This window comes from Podarcis raffonei, chromosome Z (genome assembly GCF_027172205.1).
Source record: "Podarcis raffonei isolate rPodRaf1 chromosome Z, rPodRaf1.pri, whole genome shotgun sequence".
Lineage (NCBI taxonomy): Eukaryota > Metazoa > Chordata > Lepidosauria > Squamata > Lacertidae > Podarcis > Podarcis raffonei.
In genome coordinates this window covers 28,860,517-28,888,182 of record NC_070621.1, presented here as the reverse complement: position 1 = coordinate 28,888,182, position 27,666 = coordinate 28,860,517, and the positions used below count along the sequence as shown (strand labels likewise).

General features: G+C 42.8%; 1 protein-coding gene across 1 annotated transcript; it reads right to left on the bottom strand.

Moving 5' to 3' along the window:
* Positions 1 to 15,137: 15,137 nt before the first annotated feature.
* Positions 15,138 to 21,969, bottom strand: LOC128406636 (putative P2Y purinoceptor 10). The gene is made up of 2 exons (XM_053374176.1): positions 21,372 to 21,969; positions 15,138 to 17,273 (listed from the first exon to the last, which is right to left on the bottom strand). The coding sequence occupies exon 2, from the start codon at positions 17,251 to 17,253 to the stop codon at positions 16,153 to 16,155; it is 1,101 nt and encodes a 366-aa protein (XP_053230151.1). The 5' UTR covers positions 17,254 to 17,273; positions 21,372 to 21,969; the 3' UTR covers positions 15,138 to 16,152.
* Between the last annotated feature and the right edge of the window lie 5,697 nt (positions 21,970 to 27,666).

The window sequence follows — 27,666 nt, the reverse complement described above, 5'->3', positions numbered from 1 at the left end:
ATGACTAAACAGCTTCTGGCAGGACACTGCGGCAGAAGCCAAAGCGCATAGAAACACCATTTACCTTCCTCCCACAGCAGTACCTATTTTTCTACTTGCACTGGTATGCTTTCCAACTGCTAGGTTGGCAGGAGGTTGGGACAGTAACACCAACCTGAATTGTATATTTTCACTTGCAAATCGTAAGCACACGAAGTAAAAGTCACATTATTTTAACTTTAAAAGAGAGTGACTTACATTGTTCTTATAGGAGGGGAAAGGGAACTAATTAAAGAGTTGAATGACCAGGGCTCTCTTCCGCATAACTCTTTAAATGGAAACTAGAGTTTAATTCCCACAACTTCCAAATCTACAGTTCTATAATTCTATAACATCTTCATGACATGACTTTCCAGGAAAGGGGCCTCCTTAAATATTAGAAACATTTGTGAAAATTCTGGGGACAGTAGTTGTGGAGTCTGTGAGGTGTGTATTTGGTAGGGGGAGGAGAAATGGCCATGTTCGATAAGCGTCTGGGGTTCTTGAGGAAACTGGACTGTTTGATTCACTTTTCACAGCCATAAGAAATGAGCCTGACTGCCCATTAAAAACAGATCCTTCCCCATTTGTTATTCCCAGCAACTGGAATTCAGTGTTGTTGTGGCTCTTGTACTGGAGGGTATACTGTATAGCCATCATGATATAGCCCTTGATATCTTTCTTGATAACATTAATACCCCCCATTAACTTTTGTAATCCCCTTTTAAAGCCCTAGCTAGCATGGCCAATGGTCAGGGGTAATGGTATTTGCAGTCCAACATCACTGTGCACAGGTTGTTGTCTACACTTTTTACCTACTAATAGTAAACTTGCTCTCTGAGTGTGGATGCATATGTAGCCATCTTTACACAAGAGCAGTTATCAATAGGGATGGGAAAACCCCAAGGCTTGCTGAAGTACGTACATATGTATGTATATATGTATCGGTGCTAAAGGGGTAATAACGGCTCAATGAGCATGGAATGCTGGCTGATGTAAAGGGGGAAACTGAAAAACTAGAGGGAAGGTAATGGATTGGAGTATTCTGATAAGGGTGCATGGTTGGCAGGCCTTCCTCACTGCAGCACTGGGCAGGATTCACCTAATCTACTCCATAACTTAAAGCCTGCTCAAGAACTTCCTCCTGAACAAATGGGGTTTCCCCCTCTCCCCCCCCACCCCATTACACAATTGGCCCTGTGTGGCTCAGGAAAAGCTCCCCCACACCAGCGCAGTGTGCAGAGGAAGGAGAGAGATAATCATTCTGCCTGGCAAGATTAAATGCTTGCACAAACAAGGGGATGTTGAATTCCTTCCCTGGTTTGAAGGTCTCACTTAATTCTGCTTTAAAAAACCCCACAGAGTCTAGGAGAGGAGGTACAAATGCTGTTGTTTTGAGATGACCTAAGAGATTGTGGGTGGAGGGGAGAGAGACATTCGAGGAGCTATGCTTGCAAGTAACATAATGGCTCTTTCTCATCCTTTGTGGTTTGTGCCTGCTGATTACTTAATACACCTTAATCAGAGTCTTGAGACTGAAGGAACTGGGGCTTTTAACATATTGGCATGTCTGACAATCCCGCTTATTCCTGCTGGCCTTTGAAAGGCCTTCTTTCTACATATAAACACTAAAAGCCTGCTTTTACTCCCTCTTTCCAAATTGCTTTAAATTGTTGATGGTGTTATGAGTTTTTTGGGGGGAGGGAAGGCTGAATGCCTGGGCTTGATTGGGGCTCTCCCTCCTGCTTTTCTAACTTACCTGGGGTGTGTTGTGCTATATCCTGACCCAAATCTCAAGGCCCCAGAAAGCTAGTGCTTCTTCTCCATCAGGAAGGTGGTCTTCTACCAGTCCCTTGGAGGTGTCTTTTCCCCAAGCTTTCACCTCCCTCCTCCCATAAGAATGTAACAAAAGGAGCCAAGGATCCGCTTGATCAGGCCACAGGGGGCCCATCTAGTTCAGGCTCCTTTTCTGACAGTGGCTGACAAGCAGAATTGGAGCTACTTCCTCTTCTTCTCTGGCAATCACTCGTAGCCGAGTCTTCCATGAACATGATCTTAACAGTGAGTCCGTTAATGACTGTGGAGGCCAATTCTGGATGCACACATCCTTCCACCATGGGGACATAGGTTTCCAGGCAGCAGTTGATTGATGCGAAGGTTTGCCAAATGTGTCTTCTAGCTCATTTAGCTCATTTCTCCCTTTTGTCCTGAGTTCAAGAGTCTTCAAAGTCCATGACACCTTTAGTAAAGACTGTTCTCCCATTGGAGCGCTTGCAGACCATTGTTTGCTAGTTGTCAGTGTTTATACTACATTTTTAAAGATTTGCCTTGAGACAGACTTTAAGCCTCTTTTGTTGACCACCAGCATTTCCATTTTTAAGTTCGGAATAGAGTAGTTGCTTTGGGAGGCGATAATCAGGCATCCGAACAACATGACCAGTCCAACAAAGTTGATGTTGTAGAATCATTGCTTCAATACTGGTGATCTTTGCTTCTTCCAGTACACTGGTATTAGTTCGCCTGTCTTCCCATTTTTGGGAGACATCATTGATGGAATCTTTCAAGGAGCTGTAGATGGTGTTTATTAGTGGTCCATGTTTCACACGCATACAGTAAGGTTGGTAGTACAATAGCTTTGTAAACAAGCATTTTGGTTTCCCTCTGAATGTCCTGGTCCTCAAACACTCTGCACTTCAATCAGGAGAAAGCTGCAGAGCTCAGGCGATGCTGGATTTTGGCATCTATGTCAGCCCTTGTGGAAAGATAACTGCCCAGGTAGAAGTGATTGGCACTTTTCAATGGCACAAATCCAATGAGTTGGATTTGTGGCACGGCAGAGGGGTTGTTTTGTGTTTGTTGGTGCAGCACTTTGGTTTTTTGGGTGTTGAGTGATAGGCCATGCTTTTCATAAGCTTCTGCGAAGATATTTAGGATAGTTTGGAGGTTATCCTCTGAGTGTGCACACACACTGTTATCATCAGCATACTGAAGCTCTATGATGGAAGTTATGGTAACCTTACTCTTTGCTTTCAGCCTGCTCAGATTAAAGAGCTTTCCATCTGTTTGATATATGATTTCTACTCTGGTGGAGAGTTTCCCTTCAACAAAGTGTAGGATCATGGCGATGAAAATAATAAATTGAATTTAACACCTGTTGGAGCACAACAGCACCAGCCCTCTCCCCACCTGCAGTTGTCTTGAACAGGTGCTATTCAGAGGTATTTTGCTGCTTCTGCCCCAAGAGGGGGAAACTTCTCTCCTGGGCTTTGTCTGACTTTCTGCCCCCCACCTCTCCTTCCCAGGAAGCCAAGAGCAGCCCTCAGTGACACCTGAAATGTACCCTTTTGGTAGAGAGACAGTGGCTGATAAAGCGCCCTCAGCTACTGGAGAAGATTATCAAACACACTATCTATCATCTATCTATCTATCTATCTATCTATCTATCTATCTATCTATCTATCTATCATCTATCTATCATCTATCATCTATCTATCTATCTATCTATCTATCTATCTATCTATCATCTATCTATCTATCTATCTATCTATCTATCTATCTATCATCTATCTATCTATCTATCTATCTATCATCTATCTATCTATCTATCTATCTATCTATCTATCATCTATCTATCTATCATCTATTATCTATCATCTATCTATCTATCTATCTATCTATCTATATCTATCTATCATCTATCTATCTATCTATCTATCTATCTATCTATCTATCTATCATCTATCTATCATCTATCTATCTATCTATCTATCTATCTATCTATCTATCTATCATCTATCATCTATCATCTATCTATCATCTGTGCATCTGGGTAGGAACATAAGAAGAAGCTGCTGGATGAGGCCAATGGCCCATCTAGTCCAGTGTGCTGTTCTCACAGTGGCCAAAGAGAAGTCTATGAGGAAAGTGGAACTGGGCTGCACGTGTTGGGGAGCTGAATTTCCATTACTTAAAGGTTGTGATGCTTTGTAACTGAATTGTGAGATGTGTTGATGAGGGGGGCTTCCTATGGAAGGTCAGCACAGAAATGATGATGGGGATGATGACTGTGTGTGTGTGTGTGTGTGTGTGTGTGTAAACTCACCCACCCATTGCCATTAGCACCTTGTACCTGCCATTAGCAGGGATGCGGGTGGCGCTGTGGGTAAAAGCCTCAGCACCCAGGACTTGCCGATCGAAAGGTTGGCGGTTCGAATCCCCGCGGCGGGGTGCGCTCCCGTCGCTCGGACCCAGCGCCTGCCAACCTAGCAGTTTGAAAGCACCCCCGGGTGCAAGTAGATAAATAGGGACCGCTTACCAGCGGGAAGGTAAACGGCGTTCCGTGTGCTGCGCTGGCTCGCCAGATGCAGCTTGTCACGCTGGCCGCGTCACCCGGAAGTGTCTGCGGACAGCGCTGGCCCCCGGCCTCTTGAGTGAGATGGGCGCACAACCCTAGAGTCTGTCAAGACTGGCCCGTACGGGCAGGGGTACCTTTACCCTTTACCTTTACCTACCTGCCATTAGCACCTTGTACCCACCTTGTACCCACCTAGCAGTTCGAAAGCACCCCTAAGTGCAAGTAGATAAATAGGTACCGCTTTATAGCGGGAAAGTAAACGGCGTTTCCATGTGCTGCGCTGGCTCGCCAGAGCAGCTTCGTCACACTGGCCACATGACCCGGAAGTGTCTCCGGACAGCGCTGGCCCCCAGCCTCTTAAGTGAGATGGGTGCACAACCCTAGAGTCGGACACGACTGGCCCATACGGGCAGGGGTACCTTTACCTTTACCTGTAGGGAACAAGTCTTTCTTCTTCAAGAGTCAGCTTTCATGTTAAAAAACAAGGGTCACTTTGCAGTCATTACTACTGCTGCCAAATGGTATATTGGGTGCCGTTTTGTTTCGAAATGCATTGTGGTTTCTGTTTTATGTCGCCTGTGGAGCTTGTAGTCGGGGCTGCTACAACAAACAGCTGTGCAAGCCTTTGGGAGATAGAGGCCTGAGAGGGCATCAGAGGAGGGAGGGAAGGAAAGAGGGACAGAGCCCAGTGTTGCCTGCGGCACCCCTGACTATCATTCAAGGCACCCCAGGGTGCCAGGCACACTACTAGTTGAAAACCACTGCAATAGAATGTTAAGAGATACATTGTAGCAAGACTCACAGCATGGAGTGGTTTCTATTGCTTATAAAAACTGAATACTTTAACTTTACTGTTAAACTAATTAAAGCTTGTATTTCTCAACGAAGCCTTGTATAACACCATTTGCTATTGTACAAATCTTGTTTTTTGAACTTGTAAGTAGTTTGTGCCCAATGCATTATGAGAAAACTAATATTGGCCATGATTCCACAAGCATGAGACCACATAGGCTGCTACCTCTCAGGGGAAGCACCTGAAGGGTTTTTCTTAGATGCTGTGGGCACAAACCAGTATATGTATTGATAAAGTCTCACAAATAACCCCGCAAAAATTGCAAGCCTACCTGCTTGTCTGCATGTGGCAGTATAAGTAACATCAACAGCCAGAGAAAACAAAGAACTAGCCTTAATGTTGCTGGTAAACTGCTGATAACAATAATTACTATTTAGAATGTATAGTAGAACAGGTTTTTGAAACTGTATATGTTAAGCATGGTTGAGGGATAATATTGGATCAGAATGGTTTGATTTTGTAATGCATATGAATAAGAAAATGAATAGTATAATGCTGTCATCTCACTGTGTTGCTTTGTGGAACTTATAGGTGGTTTGGTTTGGTGTTTTTTTTTTTGCTGTAGTAACATTAAGAATAACAACAACATTTCTTATCTTTCTACTGCATTTTGTAGATTATTTTCTTGTGTGACATCTGCTGTGCCTATTGGTCTCTGAGTTTTATCTCTGCTTTAAATAATTTTCAGAATTCTATTTATGTTTCCAGTTCATTTCTTTGCCTGTTTCCATGAAATACACACATACACACAAAGCATGCATAGGACTGCACCCCTCATATGGCAGGATTGTTTCACTTCTCTTTCCTAAGGAATATTTGGCTGCAACCTTATGCTCTTTGGAATAAGTCCCATCAAACACAGTGAGCTTGCTCTATCCAAAAGGCTGCTCTGAAAGTTTTTTGGTCTAGTGATTTCATTTGCCCTTTGAGACATTTTCAGGGGGAGGGGGGCTATTCCTCAGTGTCAGAGCACCTGCTTTGCATGCAGAAGGTCCAAGGTTCAACTTTTGGCTTCTCCAATATATTTTCTTTTAAAAAAAGCAGGAAGGAGGTGATAGAGGAAACCTCTGCCTGAGAATCTTAGTGAGATGCTGCCAAGCAGAGTGAAGAGAACCAAGCTAGATGCTCATATAACCTGCAGTATCTTCATCTAAAGCAGCCTTTTTGTTCTCATCTGAGGTATCTACCTAGATTCCTTTTCACAAATATTGGAATATTGGAACAGAGTAGTTCACTAACCTTAGTTGTCTAAAAGATCTTGTCCAGTTCTCTACGTGGGGGTCAGCATAAGCCCGCAGCCAGTGCCGTTGTTGCTGTTCTTATCTTAACTCAGAGCCAAAGAGCATCCTTTTCAAGATGTCACGTGGTGCTTTTATTCATTCCGTAGAACAGAAGCAAACCACATGAGGATGATGGAGAGAGAAGCAGCAGCAAGTTGAGTGATCACGTTTGAAACTATCTTGTTACAGGCCCAGCAGTTAGCCTGATTCGGGTTCTCTGTAAATGAAGTGAGCAGACAGCAGACACTGGCTCAACATTAGCTGACTCCACTTTGATTAACAGATTCCATTACTGCAGATATGGAATCTGAGGACACATGCTATTGAATGTCTAGAGATGCTGCTGCGTTCATCTTCCCATTTTGCTTTGCCTGCCTCAAACACAGGTTGCACATTGATCTTCCAGGTATGGAGACCTATTTCTGTTCAGCCCACTCTTGGCCATTGTGCTCTCCAGTCAATAAGCATCAAGCTGGTCAGTTGGATACCCCAGGAAGGCAGATGATATAGCCTCAAAGTTGGGCCCAGCCCAAGCCACCACAAATCACACTGCCCTAAATGCTCTGTGTCCTCCTTCTCCCTAACACCACACCATGGGCAAATAAATATTATTGCCGGAGTGCATGGATCTGAGGACAAGGCGCTTTCCTCTAGAGCAGATTTCAGAAAGATTTTTTAGGAACTTAGTATTGTGAGATATGTGAGGGTTGGACAAGACAGAGTTATTATTCTAATTATTATTACATTTATTTATTACCTGCCCTTCATCCTAAAGTCCCAGTTAAACCTGCTGGCCAGGCCTGACCTAGCACATCATTGGAGCATGCTTCCTGGAAGGATGGCTTTATTTATTCCCTAGGAAAATTGTAGATCCCTGTTATGTACTGAGCTGAATAGGATCCAAAATGCACCAGTCTGATTGGTCCTAGAACAATAGGATTCAGAATGCAGCAGTCTGATTGGTCCACAGGAGCCAACCAATCCAGCTCCAGGTGGAAGTGAATCCGCAACCTGATTGGCCTACAGGAGAATCCCGGAATTAGCCAATCACGTGGGGCGCATTGTGTAAATAATGTATATAAAGCAGACATTCTGGGGGAACTTCCATTCCTCTTCACCACTATGAGCTGAATAAAGAGCATGAAATCCACTCTTGACTTCGAGTGCATTTCAATCCCAAAAGCTAGCAGGTCACACTCAGCCTGTGTGTGTGTGTGTGAAAGAGAGAGAGAGATCTCCTCACCCTACTTAGGGTGGAAAAGCATCACCAATGGACACTGATTTGCATTAAAAATGCAGGTGCTAATTGTTATATATAGATGTAAATTTAGAAATAATTGCTATAATTTAAAGAGAAATCCAATGATTTCAACCCAGTGGGGAAGACTGAGGGTAGGCGAACTTGTGAGCCTGTTTAGTATGCTGGTCAGGTGTTCAGGGTTGATGAGGAACTTCAAGGCCTCTGATCTTGATGTTTAAACTGGACTATTACCAGACAAAACAAAACATTTTTTTCCTTCCAGTAGCACCTTAAAGACCAACTAAGTTAGTTCTTGGTATGAGCTTTCGTGTGCATGCACACTTCTTCAGATACACTGAAACAGAAGTTGCCAGATCCCTCTATATAGTGAGAAGGTGGGGAGGGGTATTACTCAGAAGGGTGGTGGGAATGGGTGATTGGCAGATAGCTGTGATGAGCCTGTTGACGACTCTTAACGACTGCAATAGGTCTTACAGAAAAAAGCAAGGGGTGAGAAGGTGAAAAATGGCTTTGTCATGTATAATGAGATAAGAATCCAATGTCTTTGTTCAGACCAGGTCTCTCCCACCACCCTTCTGAGTAATACCCCTCCCCACCTTGTCACTATATAGAAGGATCTGGCAACTTCTGTTTCAGTGTATCTGAAGAAGTGTGCATGCACACGAAAGCTCATACCAAGAACTAACTTAGTTGGTCTTTAAGGTGCTACTGGAAGAAAAGAATTTTTTTGTTTTGACTATGGCAGACCAACACGGCTACCTATCTGTAACTGGAACTATGGAAGGCACCACATTGAGCCGCATGAAATGGAAGTCCATCAACCTCACCAAGAAACTTGCACAGGTACAGACTGATATCTTCTTTCTTACTAAATGCAAGAACCTGGACATTATACCCAAGGGTCTTAGAATTAAGAACCCTCTACAATCCACGTATCCCACTGAATATGCAAGAAAACTATGCAACACTTTCTCTAAGAAGCTGCTCAAACATCTGATCAGCGTTCTCTACTCTAAACAGAAGCTAATAAAGGAGGAACTCCTTGTATTGGACAACTCTATCAGGAACCACCAAGCTTGGCAAGAGTTCCAAAAGGAAAAACAAAACATTTACCACTCTCAACTGGAGCTACTGAAAAAACAGAAAAACAAGAAACTCTCTAACCTTTCCAACCTACAGGCTACTAATCAAAACAAGATCAACAATATTGTCAATCTCTCACAGCAAGCACTCAGCCCAGCTGAGGAATCAGTCCTTTCACGTGGACTGTCATTCTGCCCTGCCAAATACCCACAAATGATTCAGTTCTGCGGGGACTTGGAAGCATTTTTCCGCCGTTTACGTCTGAAGGAGTATTTTCAACACACACAACAACAAGACAAAGCAGAACAAGCAACAACTTCACAACACAACACCTCTCAACCCACTGGAGAACAACAACCACCCTCCCAACAGAACACTGACCACCAACTACCACCGAAAAAGTGTTACACAAAAAAGGGACTCCACATGGACCCCTTCTGATGGACGCAATACCACACTGGACTTGTACATTGACTGCTTCCGCCACAGAATCCAAACAGATGTGACCAGAAAACACCATCGCTTACAACAAAATCTAAACCATGCTGAAAGGAGAGCCATAGATAATCTCAGAAACAACCCAGACATTATAATTAAAGAAGCAGACAAAGGTGGAGCTGTCGTCATCATGAACAAAACTGACTACATTCAGGAGGCTCACAGACAACTTTCCAATACCGCCTTTTACATAAAATTGGACTCAGACCCCACACAAGAATACAAAAAAGAACTGAACAAGATTGTTAAGGAGCTACCCCCACACATCCAAGAACAGATCCTCACCAACACACCAACAGAACCTCGACCAGGAACTTTCTATCTTCTACCTAAAATACACAAACCAGGAAATCCAGGACGCCCCATCATTTCAGGTATTGGCACTATTACAGTGGGTGTCTCCGGTTATATGGACTCTGTTCTGAAACCATATGCCATCAGTGCTCCCAGCTATGTACGTGACACCACAGATTTTCTGAGGAAAATACAATCTTTAAATAATCTTCCCAACAATACTATACTAGCTACTATGGATGTGGAATCTCTGTATACCAACATCCCACACAATGATGGTTTACAAGCTATAAGGAACACCATTTCAGATAAAACCACAGCGGACTTTGCCACCAAACTCTGCCAATTTGTCCTTACCCACAACAACTTCAAATTCGGTGATGACGTGTTCCTTCAGATCAGCGGCACAGCAATGGGCACCCGCATGGCCCCACAGTATGCCAACATCTTCACGGCAGATTTAGAACAACGTTTCCTAAACTCCTACCCACTCAAACCTCTCTTGTACCTGCGATACATTGACGATATTTTTATCATCTGGACACATGGTCAACAGACCCTGGACACCTTCCACCAGAAATTCAATGATTTTCACCCCACAATCAACCTAACAATGAATCAATCTATGCAAGAAATGCATTTTTTGGACACTACTATAAAAATACAGGATGGGCGCATAGACACCACCTTATACCGTAAACCAACTGACCGACAAACATATCTACATGCCTCTAGCTACCATCCCAAACATACCAAACAGTCCATTGTATATAGCCAGGCACTACGTTACAGCCGCATCTGTTCCAATTCTACAGACAGAGACTCTCACCTAAGAGATCTACAGCAAACCTTTTTAGAACTAAAATACCCAGCAGATGAAGTTAGACATCAGATCAACAGAGCCAGACAGATATCCAGAGAGAACTTGCTGCAAGACAGACCCAAAAAAGAAAATAACAGAACACCTCTAGTCATCACATACAGCTCCCAAGTTAAAACAGTACAACGCATCATCAGAGATCTACAACCTCTCCTGGACAATGATAGTTCTCTTTCTCAAGCTCTGGGAGGAAGACCTTTCATTGCCTACAGACAGCCACCCAATCTTAAACAACTCCTAACCCACAATAATACTACAACCAGACGTAACACGGACACTGGCACCAGAGCCTGCAATAAACCCAGATGCCAACTTTGCTGCCACATACACCCGGACAACACCATTACTGGCCCCAACAACATCACACATACCATCTCGGGACTATTTAATTGCTCATCGTCTAACATTGTATATGCCATCAAATGCCAACAGTGTCCTTCAGCTCTCTATATTGGACAAACAGGCCAAACCTTACGCCAAAGAATAAACGGACATAAATCGGACATCAAGAATCACAAGACAGAGAAACCAGTAGGAGAACACTTCAATCTCCCAGGACATTCTATACAAGATCTCAAAGTAGCTGTTTTACTACAAAGGAATTTCAGAAATAGACTGGAAAGAGAAGCTGCTGAATTGCAACTCATTACCAAACTTAAAACCATGGAGAGACCTGGTCTGAACAAAGACATTGGATTCTTATCTCATTATACATGACAAAGCCATTTTTCACCTTCTCACCCCTTGCTTTTTTCTGTAAGACCTATTGCAGTCGTTAAGAGTCGTCAACAGGCTCATCACAGCTATCTGCCAATCACCCATTCCCACCACCCTTCTGAGTAATACCCCTCCCCACCTTCTCACTATATAGAGGGATCTGGCAACTTCTGTTTCAGTGTATCTGAAGAAGTGTGCATGCACACGAAAGCTCATACCAAGAACTAACTTAGTTGGTCTTTAAGGTGCTACTGGAAGGAAAAAAATTTTTTGTTTTGACTATGGCAGACCAACACGGCTACCTATCTGTAACTATTACCAGACAGTCCTTGAGAAAGTGGTGGCTGGTGCCCACTGGTAGGGCAGAAAGCAGGAAGACCAATACCTGGAGGAGCCGGAGTCAATGGCAGGAGGAGTCAACTGATGCTAGCTCCCCCCCCAACCTCTTCCCTATTGGGTTCTTCAGTGCCAACACTTTGACAGTGGAATGAACTCCTTCAGAAGACGATGGACTCTTCTTCACTGGAGATTTTAAAGCAGAGGTTCTATGGACATCTGTCATGGATGCTTTAGTTGAGCTTCCAGCATTTCATGGGGTTGGACTAGATGACTCTATAGTTCAATGATTCTGATTCCTCTTTTCCTTCTCTCTCTTGAACCATGTAAAGCAGAACCATCCAGTGTAACAGTTATGCTTTTCCATGTTGTCTGTTAAAAAGCTCAATAGAAATATTTGGGGGCAGGGAGGGAAGTAATGTGTTTCCACTGACATGGATCAGCTTTTGGAGTCATTCTTTGCTTTCATTTAATGCATTTTCCCAGAACTGAAACGGCTTATTCTGCCCTATCATCTGTAATGAATTATTTTATGTGATTTCTTTTGAACTGTTGATGATTGCTCTCAAGGGCTATTAGAGGTTCATTTGGCTAATAAGTGTAATTCTATTTGCATCTACTCTGTAGTAAAGCACATTGTTCTCAATGGCGCCTGCTCCCAAATAAGTGAGTATTGGATTACAGCCTAAGATGTTTTGATTAGAGGTGTGTCAAACGTTCCAGCTGAAATCTCTCTGGGCAATATAGTGGAGTCTGGGACTGATGAAAAGGGGAGGGTGCGGAGAGAAAGATGCCATGGGTTTCTGTGGTCCAGATAAATTATTCCAGATTTTGAGTGCTGTTGTGCTCCGTTCTGCTTTCTGGCTTCCCATGGGGAACTGGTTTGCCACAGGAACATAGGAACACAGTCTTATACCGAGTCAGACCATTGGCCTATATAGCTCAGTCTTGTTTACACTGACTGGCAGCGGTTCTCCTGGATTTCAGACAGAAGTCTTTCTTATCCCTACAGTGGTACCTCAGGTTAAGTACTTAATTCGTTCCGGAGGTCCGTACTTAACCTGAAACTGTTCTTAACCTGAGGTACCACTTTAGCTAATGGAGCCTCCTGCTGCTGCCGCGCCGCTGAAGCACGATTTCTGTTCTCATCCTGAAGCAAAGTTCTTAACCTGAAGCACTATTTCTGGGTTAGCGGAGTCTGTAACCTGAAGTGTATGTAACCTGAAGCGTATGTAACCAGAGGTACCACTGTACTTGGAGATGCTAGAGATTGAATTTGGGACCTTCTGCATGCAAAGCAGATGCTCAACCACTGAGCTCTGCCCCTGTCCCAAAGAGTTTTCACCTTTCACCTGATGTACAGTAGCGGGGCTCTACTCATGTTCACTTCTTGTCCACTTGGAGGCCATTCTTCCCATTGCATGGAAAGAGTCTGTGGATCATCTCAGGTCCTGATCCAAGCCTCCAATGAAGAAACAGACCTCCCAGAGTGAGGAGAAATCTTGGAAACAGATGGAGCCTCCAGCTCAGGCATATACCTGAAATATCTTAATATCCAGGGAGAAATCTCACCTTTCCTGGTGAGAGTAAGGAAGGAGAGTAAGGAAGAGATCTTTATTGAGGAAGAGAATGTGGCATGTTAGCATCCAAACTGCACATGTAAAGGGTGAATTGCAAGAGCTGTGGAACTCTGTGATGTCAAACGCCTGAGGCTGTTATGGCAGTTGGTACAGTTATGGCAGTTAGCTGAACAGTCTTAACAGTTAGAGAAGCAGGTATGAACTGTTGTGCTGCTGTCAGTTTCATCTATGGAATATGTTTTAGCAACTTAAGTATCGCCTCTCTGCATTATATATTTAATCTGCAACTGCAAGTTCACTAAGTAAAAGTCATATGTTATTTAAACTTTAAAAGAAAGTGTCTTGCGTAGTTTTTTATAGGAGGGAAGAGAGACCCAATTAAAGTGTCAAAAGACCCAGGGCTGTCTTCTGCATACTCTGTAAATGGGAACTAGAGTCATACTTCCCACTGAGCAGAGATACAGGTTCAACAACAGGTAAACAGTCACTGCAGCTGCTATGATCAGATGGCAGGCTAAGAAGCAGCAGTCCAAGTTAAAGGAGTTTAAGATCAGGCCAAGGAGTTCAGAACTGCACCCATCCGGTTACCTGTAATAGGTTACCTGTAATAAATGCATGGAATTCAGAATTTCTGAAAAATGAAGGCAGCACATTTTGGCCAGAGAATGGAGTTCTGAAGGTAGAGAGGCATTTCTGGTTCAATACTGTAATAGTGCTACTGCTTCATGGTAATGCCGCATCCTTCGACTAGAATCTAGATATCTCTGTTTGGTTGTATTAGGGCTAATGCTGAAGCCCTCATGCACGAATAGTTAGCAAATGATTCTGCTGCAGCACCTAGTGGCAGGACAGAGCACTGCCTTGAAAAGGGTATTTAGAACAGCATCCTGAAGAATAGAAAAAGAAAGCATTATTATTGAAAGGATGCACTTTTAAACAAACAATTCTGTGTAGTCGCATGCAGTACTGGGGTATCGACTGCATACACTGGCTGTGTAAATGGACACTTAGAGCTTTTCCATATGTGAATGTCCAAAACTGCCAACAACTGTAAGCAACTTCTTCAACAGAGCCAGGAGTAAATAATTTATCAAAGCTTATCTACGTTAGGAAGGAAGCACAAGGGTTGGAGGGTGTGTGTGGAATACCCTCCAACATCCTGGGGACCAAAATCGGGCACTCATTTTTTGGTCCCAAGCTTTTGTGCATGCATGAGAGCACAAGACAAAAGATGGTCATTTTTCAGTCTTGCGGGACCTAAAAATAAGCGAATTTTGCTCTGGCACGCCCTAGCTGACTATCAAAAGAATGACTATCTTTTGGTCCAGTGCTCTGGAGAGAGCCAGCTGTCTCACACCAGAGCACTGGAACAAAAAATTGGACATTCTGGGATCCAATGAGAAGCTGGGACTTCCTTCTGTAATTCCAGGATGTCCAGCTTAAAACAGGACAGTTGAGGGGGTATGGGGAGGGCATTAAATTTTGACCTCACTCCCCTGCACCATCAACAAGGCAGTATGTGACCCACACCTCTGCACTGAAGTACTCTTGGTATGAAAAGTTGGGTTGACCTGAACATGAAGCAAATAGTTACAAATAGATACAACAATGCATATAACTGTATAAAATACTTATGTACCGCATGGAGCTTGTCTCTTTCATATATATTACATGTACAATATTTGCAAACTTTGCACATAATTTTGCATGTATTTAGTATGAATTAAAAAATAATAATCTCACATTGCACAAACAGCTCCGACATATATGAGCACTGCATACCAGAGGCAGCGTGAGGAAATCTCAATCAGGTCAGCAGCACAAGATTCCATGTATAAAACAGATTCCCCCTCCGTCTTTAATTTGCATTCTGTGGCGTTCGTATGGAGCCCCTGGTCGTCTCATGGACTATTGACCCATACACCACCAATCTGCTGCCACCAACCAGGTTCTCCCCGGTAAAAAAACTTAGTCTCAGTCATGTTCTCAAGTTAACAATGAAGACTGTAGTTTATTGCAAACACAAATAAACTTTAAATGCATTCGAAACGCTATTACCCTTTACCCTCCTAGTCTTATTTTATCCTGTCTCTAACTCTTCTACCTCCCCTCACACAAGAACCAACTGCACTGACTGTCTCCCTGTTTTCATCTGTCTTCCAACTGCTTTCCCAACTGCTTTTTCCCAACTGTCTAAACCTCTGGCTAAACCTTTTAAAAACAGGTAGGCTCCGTCTCTGGCTTTTCTATTGGTCTACATATTAACCCTCTCCCCCTGTACAGACATTTCCACTAGAACAGGCAAATGCCACATATTCTTCCTTTATTGGGAGTGAGGCTTCTTGGCAGTGGCTCTTTTATTTCCCCATCATTCTCCAGACAGCACATCATTCTGGAGAGGAAAAAAGGCAGCTGCTGTTTTGTTTGTGGACGCCATCCATAAGTCTTATCCTGACCTGGAAGCAATAATGCTTCTAAATACTGGTTGCTGGAAATCATGGTGGGTGGGTGGGTTGAGAGTGCTCTTGTGCTTGGATCCTGCTTGTGCGTTTCCTACAGGCATCTGGTTGGGCACTGTGAGGATCCTGGAATAGATGGGCCATTGGCCTGATCCAGCAGGGCTCTTATTATGTTATTATGTCTCTATCTACTCTTTGAGGTTGGGGAAACCAATGGCTGCCCTGAATGGGTGGAGTTAATGCAGAACACTTTCACCTCCTTGAGTCTGCTGCACTTTATAACCCCAGTGGCAGCGGCACACAGATTCTTTGTCCCAATTCTGGCAGGTTCTAAAAATGACTGGTTAATATTTATATCATATGACTGCTCTCAAGCCATCAGTGATTAATTATCAGAGACAGAACTTTCATGTCACTCAGCAACAACTCAGATGCAATACTTTTTCAATGTTGCCTGTTCACACATTCAGCTGAGTGTCAAGTGCTGAGTCCCTAAGAGAAGCAAGTGAAGTAAAACCCATGTGTGAACCATCCCTTCGCTAACAAGAGAGAGGAGATTCCATGCCATCGTGTGGCCTAAGAGTCCAAAAGTATGCCATCAAGACATTTTTATTTTTGTTATCTGCCTTGCTTTTCAGCTCAACGTCAGAGGTTCTGCTGCTGTTGCTGTCAAGACTGTTGAGGCAGCTCAAGGGGCAAGCACTGCTGCACTTGAACCTTTCCCGGAACTCTGATGTCATGAAGTAGTAGAGAATTGGATCAAGACAACAATTGAGGCTTGCGAGGCACAAAGAAATGGGATGGAAATATAAAGCTCTACGCCGTACAGAACAGTTTGTGACCATGTTTTGTTTCACCATCATAAATATAGGGAAATTCACATGATACGGTGTAAAACATATGAAAAACACAGCTGCGCACCCTAAGATCATGTGCCAAGCTTTCTGCTTCTCATTGGTGTGCTGCAAAGGACTGTGGGGCTCCTGCAGGGATTGCCTCATTTTCCAAGTGCAGTAAATGACTATCACAACAGGGGCCACAAATGCACAGAATTCAGCTACAATCACCAGAGTGATTGAGGCTCCCATAGACAACCGTTGAACTTCGAGATCAGCAAAGCAGATGTTGGTATTGTTTGATAAGCGAGGACTCCTCAGGATTGGGAGAGGTAAGCAAGCAGCTCCAACCACAGTCCATATGGCAGCACTTATGGCCACATCATACCTGCACTTCCAGTCCTTGGCTTTGAAAGGGTGAAGTAGGAAGAGGTACCTTTGGATGCTGATGCAGGTGAGAAAGCAGATACTGGCATACATGTTAAGGTATTTGAGGTAGAAGCAGAGCTGGCAAAGGAAGCCCCCAAAAGGCCAGCTGTGGTTGATGTAGTAATACATCCGTAAGGGCAAAGAGACGACGTGGGTCAGGTCAGCTACAGCCAAATTCATCATGAAAACTACCGCTTTGCTCCTCTTCTTGATGAAGTGGCACAAAACCCAAAGGGCGATGCTGTTTCCCAGGAGACCCGGAACGAAGATGATGATGTAGATGACTGCATACAAAGAGGCCTGGAAATGCATTGGAGGGTCAGGACAATTTTCTGATGATTGGTTCTTCAACATCTTGATCAGGTCAGTGGCCATATAGGCTAATCAGAAGATACCTGTTAAGAAGATGATTGTTTTTTGAGAAAGAGATTTATGCTGCAGCATTAAACACACACACTCAGAACTAGATCAAGACATTTTGGCAGCCAAAGAACAATAGTCAAATGACATCCTCACGCAGATTCACTAGGCATGCACTTTCACCAACTGACATGAAAGTGCAGTTTCCTGAGACCTTCACATCAGCAAGCTGCATTGACAGAATCACCAGAAAGAGAACAACCAATTTAGAAGGAGGAACTAAAAGCTATAAGTATTTTCATCAAAGCAACTAAATTCTCTTAATGTCAAGGGTGTGGTGGTGGCACTGGCTACAGACATTTTATAATATACTTCTTCAAATGTGCCTGCCTTAAATAATCTCCCTTCCTGTCTGATGACTCTAAGATTGTGTCATCATTCTCCACCCTGAGTTATAATATTCGGAAAGCACTGGGAAAGCACATACAGTAGCAGGAAACTGAGAGCATGAGACTCTTGATCTCAAGGTTGTGGGTTTGAGCCCCACATTGAATGAAAGCTTCCTGAATTGCAGGGGGGTGGACTAGTTAATCCTTGTGGTTCCTTCCAACTCTACAATTCTATGATTCCATGATTCAAGTTGGGCGAAGGGTAGGGGCAATTGTGTCAGTTCTAGTTTCTCTCAGTAGCTTATTTTTCCACTCTTAAGTTCAGTTCTCCACAAACTCCACGTCAGTTTGTTGTTGTTTTTATTATTACTGTTATTATTAAAAATACTCTTGAGAATGTATCCCAGTGATAAAGAATCTTTTTCCACCCAACAACTGCATTCCGAAACATTTGGAGGCAACTAGTTCAGGGAAGAGGGAACTAGTTCAGGGAAGGTAAGGAAAAAGTACAAATGAGAGCATGTTAATGAAAGCATGGGAACATACTTAGATTAGAGGTGGCTAATTTGTGATCCTCCATAAATTGTTGGACTATAAGTTCCATTATCCCTAGCCATTGGCTATGCTGGCTGGGGTTGAAGGCAGTTGTAGTCCAAAGCATTGGGAAGCCAACAGGTTGGGAAAGACTGCAGTTGGGCATGGGAACTAAGGGTCAAAGGTTTCAGAGAGTATCTGAGTAGGCAGTACATGACAAGAGCATTGTATCCTCCAAAACCTGATGCTCCCACAGTCACCTGAATCATCTGCCCCTAACTCAGGCCCTGGAAAGACTTCCTTCTCATAATCTCTGTTCATGGACAGTACGATTGAGGTTGTTGCTACAAAACACATGAAGAAGCAAGGTTTTGTAAATACGCCCTAAGAAGGAAACTATTTTCTAAAAGATAGAATATTTTGGTCTCTGATTCTGGTGGTGGCTACTTTTCTATTTGTAGCTTCTGTTTCGTTTCCTCGAAAATGTTTGCAGAATTAAAAATCACAGATAGTGGTTAAAGGCAGTTCATGCAGTGGTGCATGTGCTCAATATACAAGAGGAAGCCTCAAGCTTCATATGGTTTGGATGCAGCAAATTATAGCTTTGCGTGCAGAAGGTCCCAGGGCCAATTCCCAGCATCTCCAGCTAGAGATGGGATAAAACTGCTTGCCCCAAACTTTGAAGAGCTACTGCAAACCAGTGGAGATAATACTGAGCTTAATGGTCTGAATTATTACAAGGCATTCCAACCCCCTCCCCCTTTGCAATATCCTGTGCATTTAAAGCAGTATTAGACCACTTTAACAGGCATTGTGTCCCCCAAATAATCCTGGGAACAGGTGCTAAGAGTTGTTTTGAGGTCCCAATTTGTCTTGCAGAGCTACAATTCTCAGAGTTTCTTGGGAAGAGGGATGACTGTTAAATCACTCCATAGCCAACATTGCAAGAGAGTGGCATTTGAGAGTATAGATGAATGAGACTGTGAATTTCAGTATCTTTGTGGTCCCTGTGACCCTAAAGAACCAGTAACAGAAATAGTTGTAATAACCAACTAGGAACAGGGGAGAAATTAAATTCAGTTTACACTTAAAGATGAATCTCCCTCATTTGCACTTTCCAAAGTGATATGTTTGGAATCCAAACTGAAATGCATTCTTCCTTCAAAATTAGTGCTTCTCTGCATTTCACAATGCAGTTCCCCTGCCAAGGAATGCTAACTCAAAGTGTGAATAAAAATGCATATATTCCTGAGAATAAAATAAAAATGCATTATATTAAGTGAAATCTCTTTGCAAAAATGGTTATATTAGGCAAAATCACATACAACCTTTATATTAGGGGAAACTTCTTTGTTAAAAAATGCACACAACCATGTGCATATTAGGAGAAATTCAATGATGAATATTCATAAGCATTAAAAAAATCACAAAGTGATGTGTAAATGTGGAAAACTGAAGACTGCAAAATGAGAAACTGAGAGAAACTGACAGATTTGCCCATCCCTATAGTAAATAAAAACCAACAAGGATATTTCTCTCTCCTCTTCCTGCTCCGCCCCCCTTGTTCCTTTGAATATGGGCACACTCTTCGTTTTTCATTCCTGTGGGTTTTTGTGTGGTTAAAAACTTTCCTCTTCACAGCAATATGAACTCCGAAGCTTCAGCATTTTGATCCTTTTAACAGCACATGGAAACATGTGTCATCGTGTCCCCCCACCCATCCACAGTTCATTTTCCAGACCTTAGCCACACCAAACTGAAGGCTACTTGTAACTAGAGATGGGTGTCTTGGGAGACTAGCAGTGCCAAGAATCATATGCGTCCTTCAGGAGGGAGCAGGCAGCAATAATAATGGCTGAGGGCTTTTTCAGAGTATCATTTCCTAAAGCTTTTGAGTGAAGAGGATCAAATGGGGGAGGTTGGGGTTGGGTTTTTTTGGTATGCATGGTAATTATTATTACTTCCCAAACCTCTGCAAGTCCTTGCTCAGCAACAATAGGAAGCTATCTTATACCATGAGACCATCAGTCTATCCAGTTCAGTATTGTCCACATGGACTGGCAAAGACTTTGGGAAAGTCTTTCAGACAGTGGAACATTCCTAGGCTTACAAGGACATGCTAGGGATTGAACCTGGGACCTTCTGTATGCAAAGATGGTGGTCTGCCACTAAACAAAGACCCCCTTCCCAGAGATTGCTGGGACATAGTCCCATAGATGTGTGCCTAAGACTGTAACTATAGACTTTAAATAATGCCATTGGCAGGAAAATATCAAACCAAAATTAAAAGTAATCATTTCAGTATAATGTGCTATGCTCCTCTGATACAAAATAAACAACATGAGAATCATTTATTGTCTCCAATTCAAATAGCTGTTGTAAAAGCATCTTTCTAAAAAATGTGCCTATTTATTATTCTATAAAGTTACATTTACCCTTCAAAGTATCTGCTACGTTAAGTAAGTCTTAAATGCTTCTGGCTTATCCATATCTTTAAAACAAGAAAGTTTTAGGAAATGGCAAAGCATCTGATCAACAAAAAATCGTCGTAAGGCCACATTGATCAGTAAGATTTGCTCAACCAAGCATGTGGTTGGTAATTTAGATTTCTGTACTGTATGGCATAATTTTGTATCCCACACCAATGAAAAGGACTATCAACACCTTTATGAACCTTTTATTCAACTCTAAAGCAAGTCTAAGTTATGCAAAGTGTTGGACAACAATCTTGAACTGTACAGAGGTGATGTACTCAGGATTGGGAAGACAAATAAATATTTATACAAGGCTTTATACATTTATACAAGTCTATTGCTAGACCTTACTGTGTCTAAGCTATGCTTTGTACCTCTCTCTGGTTATTGTTTAAATATTATTATGTATGTAGTGCTTGTTGCTTAATAATAAAAAAAGTTCTTAAATCATTTTTTTCCTAGGCCGAAATCATTTTCCCTTTAAAAAGCATGCAGTCAATCCATCAACACTATGGCTTACAGCAGATCCAGAATAACTCCGCTGAATTTGATAAAACTTCATTCTTGGAAAATATGCCTTAGTCTGCAGTTTCATGTGCTGACCCCTAGCCATGTGTACATAAATGCAAGGACTATTAGTTTCCAGGGGATTTGATTTGGCTGCAAGTTAAGTATGCCCAGGACTGTAGCCTTAGCTTTGCCAAAGGAAACATGCTTTTAAAAGACCCTCCCTTACCTCACTGCAGTTTCCATTCATTCTTTGACACGGTAGCAACCACAAGAAGAAAAGCGAGCGTCTTTTGGGTTTCTTTTGAGCAGATGCATCTTTTGAGCTTTACAGCAGCACCGTTTCCACCACGATCTAGATTTCTTTACAGGATCACGAGTTCTAAAACTGTCTTGAGGAATTGGGTAGAAGTGCTAGTGGTGTTCGGAGACGGGAGCTATGACTGTACTAAAGGAAATCCTGTATTTTGTTTCTCCTCCTCAAAAAGACGCTCACACAACACAGCTTTTGGAGTCGAAACAAATCAACAGATGACATCACAGTGATATGTTTGCCAGTAGAGGAGTAGTTTAGCATGCTGGCTTTCTATCCATTCCTACTTCTTTGCATTCACATCCAATTCTACATACTGCTTCTATTTTACTGTTATGAGCTTAGTGTGGTGTAGTTGCCAAGCAGAGGTTGTATCCTATGTTAGTCATACTTGGATCAGACCCACACTAAAATTAATTCAGACACATTAATTCCAGTGAGTCCACTCAGAGTAGAATTTAGCTGGACAGACCCAAGGGGAGCTATTTTTGTTCGTTTGTTTTAAATTCCATGGTCGTACCCTGCACTGATGCCACGTGGTAATGAAGAACGGATGAAAGATATTGTGTTTGTTGAAGGAGCTTATTTGTATCATATAATCATAGAGTTTTAAGGGACCACAAGGCTTCTCTTATCCATCCTCCTGCTATGCAGGATATTTCCCCCCAATGTGGAACTCAAACCCACGATCCTGAGATTAAGAGTCTCAGGCTCTACCGACTGAGCCATGTCATTTCTGTTTTGCTCATTGTTTATGTTTTTTCTTTGATCAATAAAGCCTTTGAAGGAGAAAAAAAAGTGGTTAATGGTGTTTTTTAAAACAAACAAATAAATAAATACCTTAATAAATAAATGACCCGTAAGTTTAAATTTCAACAAGTCCAAGCTTTAGCTATCCTTAAGACAGTGTTCCTTCAGCCTATTTTTCATTTCCCAATCAGTATTATTAGAATAGAGAATAATAATTAATAAGTGATGCCTCTGAAAGGGTTTGTATTAATGGTAGCTAAAAATGTGTGAAGGGAGTCAGCATTTTATGTTTGAAATGTGCTGGAGGAGTGTGACAATTAGTCATTAGTGTGAGTTGAGTCATACTGCTGCTGGGTCATTTTTCAACAGTAGTACTTTATAGGCTGATGGTTCACACCAGTGCTACCATATCAAGCAGTTTTACAGCAACTGGATTCCCATTAATGTACACACCACTTTCATGCAGTAATTAATTGCTACATCATCAAAGGAACATTGCAAAAAATGCCTTATACCAAAACTGACTATTGGCCCACCCAGCTCAGTATTACTGTCCACAATGACAGGTGGGAGGTGTCCAGGGGTTCAGACTGGGGTCTCCCCCAGCCCTACCTGGAGATGCCAGGGATTGAACTGGTGGGTGCTATTACCCTACCACCAAGCTATGGTTCTCCCCATCATCAACATATTCATCATCTCAAGGACATGGGGATTTGCTTACCAGATTCTTTTTTATTAAGAGAGAAGCAGTTCCCAGCACATTTGGGGAGTCTTGAGTTATATATTGTCCTTCAAAATGATACAAGTATGAATTTTTCTGCTGCATAGTAAGTGTGGACAGGAGTTTGGTCTTCAGGACCCACCCTCTTTATGGTAATGTGTATTACCTCATTTCCTGTGTGGTAAATTGGGCCAGTATTCCATTATCCACTCCACAACATCCAAAAGACAGCATGTCGTCCATTAGCATGTTCAGTCCTAACTGGGCTGTTTTTGACTCTCTTCCACCAATTTTTATTTATTTATTTATTTTTGTACTCCTGCAAAGCTTATGCTTCCCCCAAACTTACTAATACCTCCCTCTAATGTGTAGATGCCCTGACTCCCTCTACATTCCTGGTTGCTATTTATTCTTATTATTTATTTGATTTATATACCACCCTTTATTAAAAGATCCCAAAGTGGTGTACAACATTAAGAACACATTTTATGGAGCATAATAATAAAAACACAACACAAAGCATAATAAAAGACAGGATATTAATACATTAATCATAATAATAGTTGTAGGGTTTGATCTTTGCTTTGAGAATTAAGAAGAGCTGGCAGATGTTGGAGTCAGCAGTGTGAAAATGCAGGCTAGCCTTGTTTTTATGGACCAGGGTATTGCTGGGAGGTAAGCTATTAAGGAGAACAAAGGCTGGTGATGGCCAGCCATCAGCTCATGAGGAAGTCATCAATAGCCTGTGCGAGACAGGGAGGGATGGGGCTCACTCTCCAGTGGTATGTGTTACTGGGCAGGGAAAGAAAGGGTTTAGGGCAGGGGTCAGCAAACTTTTTCAGGATGAGGCCGGTCCACTGTCCCTCAGACCTTATCGGGGGCCAGACCCACCCTCTCCTGAAAGCACCCCCCCCAAAGGGCCAGCCCTCTTCTGAAAGGACTCTGCCGACGCCACTGACGCCGCAGCCACTGACGCCACCTCGTCTTTGGCAGCGTCATTGTTGTCCTCTGCCCCGTCCAGGAGTCTGTGGGGTGCAGAGCCCATGCCGCTGGCCTGGGCGGTGGAGGCAGCCTCCCTGCCGCTGCTGCTTCCTCCTGCTCGGCTCTTGGCCATATGCGGCTGCCTCAGCGGGAAGGAAGGGGCATCATCCAGAGGTGTCCGCAGTCTCAGAATGGTCACAGGAGCTTCCTGCAGCCAATCCAAAGCCACGCCAGCGTCGCAGAAGTCAGTCCCTGCATGGCGAGGCCTCTGTGCCATGCTGGTTTAGTGCGGGGACTGACCAAGTGGGTGGCAGGGTCTGCAAGGTTCGCGGGCTAGATTGATGAGGCCGGTGGGCCACATGCAGCCCCCAGGCCTTAGTTTGCTGACCCCTGGTTTAGGGCAGTGGTTTTCAACCAGTGTGCCATGGCACCTGGGGTGCCTTGAATGATGGTCAGGGGTGCCGTGGGCAACACTGGCCTCCATCTCTCTTTCCTTCCCTCCCTCCTCTGATGCCCTCTTGCATCTCTGCCTCCCAAAGGCTTGCACAGCTGTTTGTTGCAGCAGCCCTGGCTACAAGCTCCCCAGGTGAATGGTGCCTCTGGGGCTGGCCAGAGGGTCCTTCCCAGGCCCCTGTGGGACAGTGTGAGGAGGCACCTCGCTTTGGGGCAGGAGAGGAGAAGCTCAGACACCAGGGATGACAACAGAAACTGCCTGGAGGACTTCCAAGGAGAGGGGAAAGGAGAGGAGACTGAGGGAACACTCCATAAGGGAGTGTGTTCATAAATGGGTGAGAGGCTGCCAGCTCTGCAGGCAAGGGGTGACATAACTGGGCTCCTGAGCCCTACAGGAGTGCCGCAGAAAGAATGTCGTTGGTCAAGGGAGCCATGGACTCAAAAAGGTTGAAAACCTCTGGTTTAACAACAGATTTGGATGGCGTGCGTATTTATGGTATAATAAAGGGAAGGTACGTAAAGGGTTTCATAACCATATAATTAGGAAATAACTCTTAAAAGTATGGGGAAAATATAAAGATTTATTAGAACAAAAGACCCCATGTTGGGTATCTCCATTAGAAGTAATTTCAATTAAAAAGATAAACAGGGAAAGAGAATGGCCTATATATAGGGATGTATTAGAAGAGAGGGAAGGGAAATTAAACCTCAAGGAGTTAACGAAATAAAAGATTATGTTTACAATTGGCTGTAACATCGTCAAATAAATAAGGTTTTTAAGGAAGATAACAAGAAAGGATTTAGTTATACCATATCTAGATTTCAGAGAGAAATTATAGATGAGAACACTAAACTACTAAAGAAAATGTATAATTTATTATTAGAATGGGAAACTGAAGATGAGGAGGTGAAAAGTGTAATGATTAAGTGGGCACAATACATAGGACACAATATACAAATGGAAGACTGGGAAAAGTTATGGAAAGTGAATCTTAAATTCACTGACTGTATACTGCTAAAAGAGAATTATATGAAAATGATGTATAGATGGTAGATTACACCTGTAAAGATGGCAAATTTTTTAAAAACAGGTTCCAATAAGTGTTGTAAATGTAAAGAAAAAGAGGGTACATTCTTTCATATGTGGTGGAATTGTAAAGTAATTAAAAAGTACTGGGAAATGATTTACTGTATAATGAATTGAAGAAAATGTTTAAGTTAACTTTTGTGAAAAATCCAGAAGCTTTCTTGCTAGGCATTTCAGCTCAAGATTTGCTGAAAGAGAAGAAAAACTTTTTATGTATGCTACAACTGCGGCTAGGATTTTGCTAGCACAAAGATGGAAAGAGTGTTGAAATACCAGCTAAGAAGAATGGCAAGAATTGATGGGATGCACTGAAATGGCAAAATTAATGGAAAGACTTCGAGACAAGGAAAATAGAGACTTTAAGAAAGACTGGGAACCAATTATGTTATATCTACAGAATCAATGTAAAGAAATGGACTCACTTGCAGGGTTTGATTAAACACTTGCAACTAACAAAACTAATAAAACAAATGTAGAGATGGAAATACAAGGTTAGAATGATAAGAGAAGAATAATAATTATGTTCTAAAAATCTTAAAGAATAAGAAATAACCAATAAGCAGGGAGAGACAACATGCCAAAAAACTCAGAAAAGATAGTTGAGGGAAGTCATGGGTTTTTTGTTTTGTTTTTTTGGGGGTGGGATTTATACTCTATTTTGCTTTCTTACTTGAAATAATGATTGTGATGATGATAAAATTGTAAAACTCAATAAAATCATTTAAATAAAAAGAAAACCTCTGGTTTAGGGTTTCAGCTTGGATGATGTTGGCTAAAGGAAAGTTGTGGCATTTTGCAAGAGGCTTGGAAAGTGGTGGAGAAGAGAGGTTGGCAGAACTACTGGAGGGCTGGCTGCAGTGGTGGACTTTGGGCTCTCAGATTTCGGCGGTGTCCTGTGTGACGCACACACACACACTTCTTGTGGTCCATTCTGCAACATTGTGACATATCCTGCAGCAGACTGCCCAGTGCAGCTGCACCATTCATGCTACCCTAAAACCACCTTTCTTGGCTGGAGCAGGCAGCAACAAAGGGACAGGCAACATGGCTGGTTCCTCTGTTTGAAACCTAATCCTGCTGCTCCTAAGAGAGGGGCAAAGACTCATCTTGAGATGTGAATGCTCTGAACCTTCTCTTCACTGTAGACACAGGTTGTATATATTCGTAAACAAACCATAGATCCTAAAGTCACCATATATCTGCCGTGCCCAGAAACATGAACCCTAGGTAAGCGCCAAGACTCTGAAATCTCACACTACTCTGAGTCTGAAGAGGCATTTTACAATTTCAGAATAAGAGGCCTATGGGAACACTCAGTAACAAAGGGGGTATTGGGTCCCCACAAAACTTCATTGGAGACCCAAGACCCCAGCAAGGGTTCCTGCCCTTGCTGTAAACAAAACTGAGCTGGACGCATAAGGCAGGTTCTTATTATCGGTTGTTTTAACCAAGTGTTCCTAGCTAGAAGCATTTTAAATGTGTGAGTATCTGTATCAGAATGTGAATGCTCCCTCTCATTTTGCACTTCCTTTCCAGTAAAACATGTGCAGCCTCAGTGAGTTTCATTTCTGTCCCTGTACATTGTAATTACGCAGGTGAATTGCTGATGTTGTTTCCCACGCAACAGATTCAAGGAACCTGTTTTTTTCTCAACTATTTTCTGCAATGTGGGGAGGTTAACAAAATTTATTGTTGGACATATGGCTGATGCTTTCAGCTAACTTACACAGGGATTCCAGAATTGTTTTAAGGGAGGGTGGTGCAGGCCAATATTAAATTACGAAGGGTGGGGGCTTTGTCCTCTGCTCACTCCACTTGTCCATTCCCCTCCCAACTCCCTAGAGGTCCTCCTTCCTATCCTTCACAACTACTAACTTCACCTTTCACCCCTCTAACTCTATTTTTAAGCCACTCGCTTTTTTATTATTATTCTGCAGCCCTGTTTTGCACCCATTTTCACCTTCATCCCCATGTCCATGCTTTCCCTTCCTTTTTTGAACTGCACTTGCACATAAACCACCCTCATGGTAACCTCCTGCACCTTTCTCTTCTCACCCATTGCAGCTATGCAACCATTTCACTTTCCATCCAATTATAGTCATCCTATGACTCCCATATTGCATTGCCATTTTTACCTCCACTTTCATCTTCACCCCCTTTTCCACAAGTACCACTCTCTCCTTACTTTTGGTAACCCACTTTTGCAACTCTCATTTTCA

Coding starts and splice junctions, on each gene's coding strand:
- LOC128406636 (XM_053374176.1), bottom strand. CDS start 17,253: ATGGCCACTGACCTGATCAAGATGTTGAAGAACCAATCATCAGAAAAT.